The sequence below is a fragment of the Mesitornis unicolor genome, unplaced genomic scaffold (assembly GCF_000695765.1).
Source record: "Mesitornis unicolor isolate BGI_N332 unplaced genomic scaffold, ASM69576v1 scaffold27150, whole genome shotgun sequence".
In the NCBI taxonomy this organism is placed as follows: Eukaryota; Metazoa; Chordata; class Aves; order Mesitornithiformes; family Mesitornithidae; genus Mesitornis; species Mesitornis unicolor.
This window is the reverse complement of record NW_010156643.1, coordinates 696-5923: the sequence shown is the minus strand read 5'-3', so window position 1 is coordinate 5923 and position 5228 is coordinate 696. Positions and strand designations below refer to the sequence as shown.

At 38.5% G+C, this 5228-nt stretch overlaps 1 protein-coding gene across 1 annotated transcript; it reads right to left on the bottom strand.

Annotated features, from left to right (window-relative positions):
* Window positions 1–3128: 3128 nt before the first annotated feature.
* LOC104535898 (uncharacterized protein C18orf25 homolog) lies at window positions 3129–4349 on the bottom strand. Its single transcript, XM_010194000.1, has one exon. The coding sequence runs from the start codon at window positions 4255–4257 to the stop codon at window positions 3511–3513; it is 747 nt and encodes a 248-aa protein (XP_010192302.1). The 5' UTR covers window positions 4258–4349; the 3' UTR covers window positions 3129–3510.
* Between the last annotated feature and the right edge of the window lie 879 nt (window positions 4350–5228).

The window sequence follows — 5228 nt, the reverse complement described above, 5'->3', positions numbered from 1 at the left end:
CTCCGCTCAGGGGACTGGGTACCCAGAGTACCAGTTTTTGAACCAAATCCAAAGTAATTTAATTTTTAGGAAGTCTGACAACATAGCAATTTAAGAAGATATGCCGTACCTTCATTCTAATTAGCACTGGTGAATTCTTTCATGTCATTATGCTACCTGGCATTTCCAAATTAGCATTTTGGTGCAAATTTCTCTGAAGGGATTTTTTTTTCCCTTGTTTTTATAAAACTGTGATTCTGAGTTACTTGAAACAAGTTTATCCTCTGCAAGATGGTTCATCCAAGCCTGTGCACAATTCTTAAGAGGAAGTAACCTGGCTGAATATCACTCACACACATTGGTCCCCTCTCTTTGGAATTCTACATATTAAAACCCCCCCCACCTTTTTTTTTTTTTTAAATGTAGGCAACACCTTTTTAACATCAATACTCAAACTTAACAGATCTTTTGAAAGCCTAAAACATGAGTCACCCCTATTTCAATTCAGATTTTTGAGTTGCATAAAACACAATGCTGGTGAAATGCCAATTTTTTTTGTATTATATTTAAATTTTTAAAACTCCCTTCCTTCTTCCAAAGAAAAGTGTTTACGCTTTTACATAGATATTGATTCCCAGACTCGCTCTCGTGCCAATTTCATTCAGTTAATTTGCATGGTAAAATTTGAAATAGCTTAAAGGAAAAACTTCCAACAGCAGCAGGGTCCAGCAGAACTCGTATCAGGACTCAAAGATCACTGTGAATGCTATCTGGTGTTTAAGAATGGTAAAATCTTAATGCCCAAGAGGCTCAATCATTAAAAGAGAAGAAATTGTTTCTCATCTGCAATAATTCAAAAATCATGGCATTCCCTGAATTAAAGGGCCCAAGATTATGACTGCTCAGGTCAACGTAAAGCTTTTCAGTAGCATCCATGAAGTTTAGAGTGAACCTATATTTCCAGGTGTAAATTAACACCATATAACAAATTCAGAATAACATAACATATATTGTGCTTAGGTCCTAAAGAGCTCACAATATTTGTACTGAAGTATCACCAGTAATATCTCAACTCTTTACTCTTCAATATTTCTTGAGAATAAAAACAAGCCTGCCAGTATTTTAATGCACATTACATTTGAGTTCACCAGAGAGAACAGACTCTATTGCACAACTGCTCAGTTCACAACTTCATGGTATTATTCTGTATTTCACTGAACATTTTCCTTACCTTATTAATTTAACCAAACATATTTCAGAGCCAGTCATGCAGACAGTTTGAAAAAAAAAAAAACCAAACAACTGCACTATTAAAATGGAAGAGGTTTAGTAGCATGACATGAAATACTATTATACTCTCAAATGTGGAACTTAAATTTTCACACCACATACAAGCAAACAGTCTTCTGTGACAATACAAGTTTCAATAGAACGTTGAGAGCCAGAATACATATAAATTTCATACATGAAGGCCATGTTAATTGTCACTAAAAATTTCAGAGCATCTCTGTTGGCAAAGCTATTTTCCAGACAATAGGCATTTGAAGATCAGTCACAATAATTAGCTCCGCTGAAACAGTAACCAACACTACAGCTCAAGCATCCAAATACAGCAAGACTGAGGAACACAGGCTACCTGTAAAACTCTTCTGCATCAATGTGCACAGACTTTTTTCAAAAGTAAAGGCAAAGGTTTTTTCATGCTTATGTCCTTCTGACGAGTGCATTGTAGTTTCTTGACACTCAAGTATCAAGTCAAACCTCTTTGCTTTTGACTGCATGCAGAGGACACTCATGGCCTGAATTTCTAGTAATGCTTTATGATACCCTGTATTTTCTAACTACATGTTCATTCCCTAAATTTTGAGGATATTCACAGTGTAATGTTAAGTGCACTAAAATGGCTTTCTAGTTAAAAAAAAAAAAATAAAAGTACTTTGCCAGTTCCAAGAAGAGGGATCACAGATGGCATCTGAACCTACCACTGTGACAGAGAAGCTGAGAGCCCTACTCAGGCTCACAGCTCCACTGCATCTGTTGAGACCACAATGTTTCATTAACCCACAAGTAGCACAGGATGCATTTTTGGCCAACCTTGTCCTTATCTCTAAAGAGACTATTTTTCCTCTTATATTTGGAGACTGTTTCCCACAAACCAAAGTCATTTCTATTTAAAGAAAAACTGCAATGTGGCAGGTATGTATGCATTGTGCCTAACTCCAAAAGGACAGCTCAAAGGTTTTAATGTCTCACATTAAATTTAGTATCAAGCAGATGATGTGGGCTACGAAATAAAGCTAAAGGTCACTGTTCCTCGGGATGGTTTCTGCACTCCCACATCTTGCATCACAGGTAAAATTGGGCATTGGTGTAACCATTGCTAAATCATTTCATGCATTGCAACAGGAGCTTTTCACTGCAAACATCTCACGGTAAAGACCAAAAGCTCAAATACCGAAGAGCCCAGTGACACAGAAAAAGTACCCTAAAGTAGTTTTAGGTATCTACAATGGAAGTTAGGAATCTGGGCAGATCCAGAAATACCATGTGGTGCTTTTCTGGGTCACAATGTACTTTTATGACTTAAAGAATATAACCTGGGAGATTTAGTGTGTGTATTAGGGAGGAACCTGCCCCAAAACTCAATGCAATAGTCATCTTTGAGAGACTTTAAATCAGGCTTTAATTGTCCAGCAAAGTGTAAATATAGTCAATAAAAAGGCACAAAACTATGAAAGTTAGAAGTCTTATTAACTACTAAATTGGTAAAAATTTTAGATCTCTATTAAAACTTTACTAAACAATTATAGGAAGACTGTGCCTTTCCCAGAGTTTCTAATAATAAACATTTACTTCCTTTGTGCAACCTGCTTCCTAGCAATATATGGGGAAAAACGCCAGCTCTCGTGGTGACAGAATCACTTACCATAATCAAATCAGTTGAAATAGTTTTGTAAAATCTGCTGCAAATATTTTAAATAAAACAAACATTAGTTCAACAACTTAAGACTACTTATTGCAGCTTTCCTTTAAGTGTTCTTGCCCTATGTAAGTTGATATTTATCTCAAAAAAAATCTTTAGCACAAGAGGCAAAAAGACATGTAACCCAGAAAAACTGGCAAGCCAAAAAATTTTTATTTTTGATTGCCATGTGATGACCGACACAGCTGCTGAGCTGCAATCTTAACATATTAAAGCAAAGCTAGCCAATTATCTTAAGGATGTATTTATTAGACTATCACCATCTAATGGGATTTGACAGCACTGGTAGGAGTTCATATAGGCTTAAAAGGAAAGGATCTGAAAATTCCAGAATTCAAGGATAGTCCTTCCTCCAATTTACCATTTCTACGCTTTGTTGGTGTGCAAAAGTGCACTGAAACCTCAGAACAAATTTTAAAATCTGCCCGTCTTGTTAACATACTGCAGTCTTCAAATTTACACAGAGCTGCAGTTCTCTTGTTTTTTCTTAAGTGTCACTCATCTAATTTACAATGACAGATGAGAAACAATGTCAGATGCATTACAGTTCAGTTTAAAAAACATCCTCTACCTGCTATCTCTGCAGTGATTGTCTTGCTGCTCCCTGAAACCTCTTCGTCATCACCTGATGAACTCGTGCTGGAGTCACGCGTCAGGTCACTATCACTGGTACTGCTGTCCTGCAGCAGGTTGTACCTCTTGCGAGCAGCCGCCTCCCGTTTCTGTCTTAACAGCCGGATCCTTTCTTTGTGCTTTTGACTTCGATGACCCTTTACCTTGGTCACTCGACCGTTCTGCTTATCACTAGACTGTCGGTTTTTCTTGGCAGCCATTGTTGAAGTTTCACTTTCAGACCTGGATCGCCTGGATTTCCTCCCAACTGCGGCCCCAGACACCGCAGAAGGGTCTCCCTCTACTGCAGCTTCAGCTTGACAGGGCTCAGTGTCCTCTGCGGAAGACAACGTATCTGAGTCAGCCAAGTGCCCACTGGAAGAAGGGGAAAGCATGCAATGATTAGAAGAGTCACTCTCACAAACTCGACCACCCACTGGATTATTGCTCTCTGTAGATGCTAGCTGAGACTCCGATGAGTCTCGCCTCAGTTCCATCAGTAAGCAAGGCATCGACGAAAGCACCGCAAAGTCTGCTGCAGCAGGCATGGGGGCTTTCCGAGTTGGCATCTCCAGTTCTATAGGTCTGTCTTCATCAGGAGCAGTCTCTTGCTTTTCAGAAGTCTTTGGTGGAACTTCCAAATCAACAAGGTCTTCTGCTTTTCCTACCACCTCCATCTTCATTTCAGAACATCAAGGTCTCCTGGTCTCAGAGCATGGAGCACACGGTCTGGAAGACTGGGTGAACTAATTACAGACTTCAGCAATACAGCAGCCTGCACAAGAACAGAGCAGTAAGAATAATTTATGCAAATAATCCACTCAATCCTGCTCTTCATAGTATTACCTAATCAACTTGTTTCTTCAATTACAGACAGTATGGTTTCGTATTGTACTGGTTTTCTTTATTTACTTTTTCCTGATACCAATTTTACCAACTGATACCAAGTGCTTTCTGCACTTCCCAGCTGCTACCTTTTGGACTGGTTCATCTCCTCCCCAAGATACCATACGTTCTTTTTTATTTTCTTTTAAGTGTCACACATACACACTTAAGACAACAGAAGTGTGACCAGTGCTGAATTTAACTCAAGACAGTTGACTCAGCTCTCTGTGAATGTGATGTGCATGATGCTGGAGAGCAGATTTTTCATAACACTAAGCCACCCCCACATGGATACTGTGTAATTTATATAGTGTTCCTTTGAAAAGGCTGCCCTAAAGCTGACTCACTGGCATACAATTCCACCTAAGGCACATTTCTGGGAGTGGAACTGGCTTTCTATCAGATGATTCATATATCAGGCCTGGTAGCAATCTAAAAGAATAAGACCTTGGTAAGAGAATGGCAGTGCAAAACAAAAGAAGAAAGGATTAAACTGATGCTGATGGGTTTCAACTGGTTTCGCATAAACAAACGAAGGTTAAAAATAGGCTGCTCCTACTGAGTGCTCAACAGGCTGCATACACAAATTATCCAAGTCTGAATAAAAATTACAAGTATACATGTTAAAACAAAGGTTCACGGAGTATCCTTTGCAACTTTGAAAAACAACACTTTTCATTGTAAATAAGATGACTTTACATTTAAATACAGGTTTTTGCATTGTAATGCTTAATGTACATATTCTGCCTCTCAAATGAAAGTTAACTAC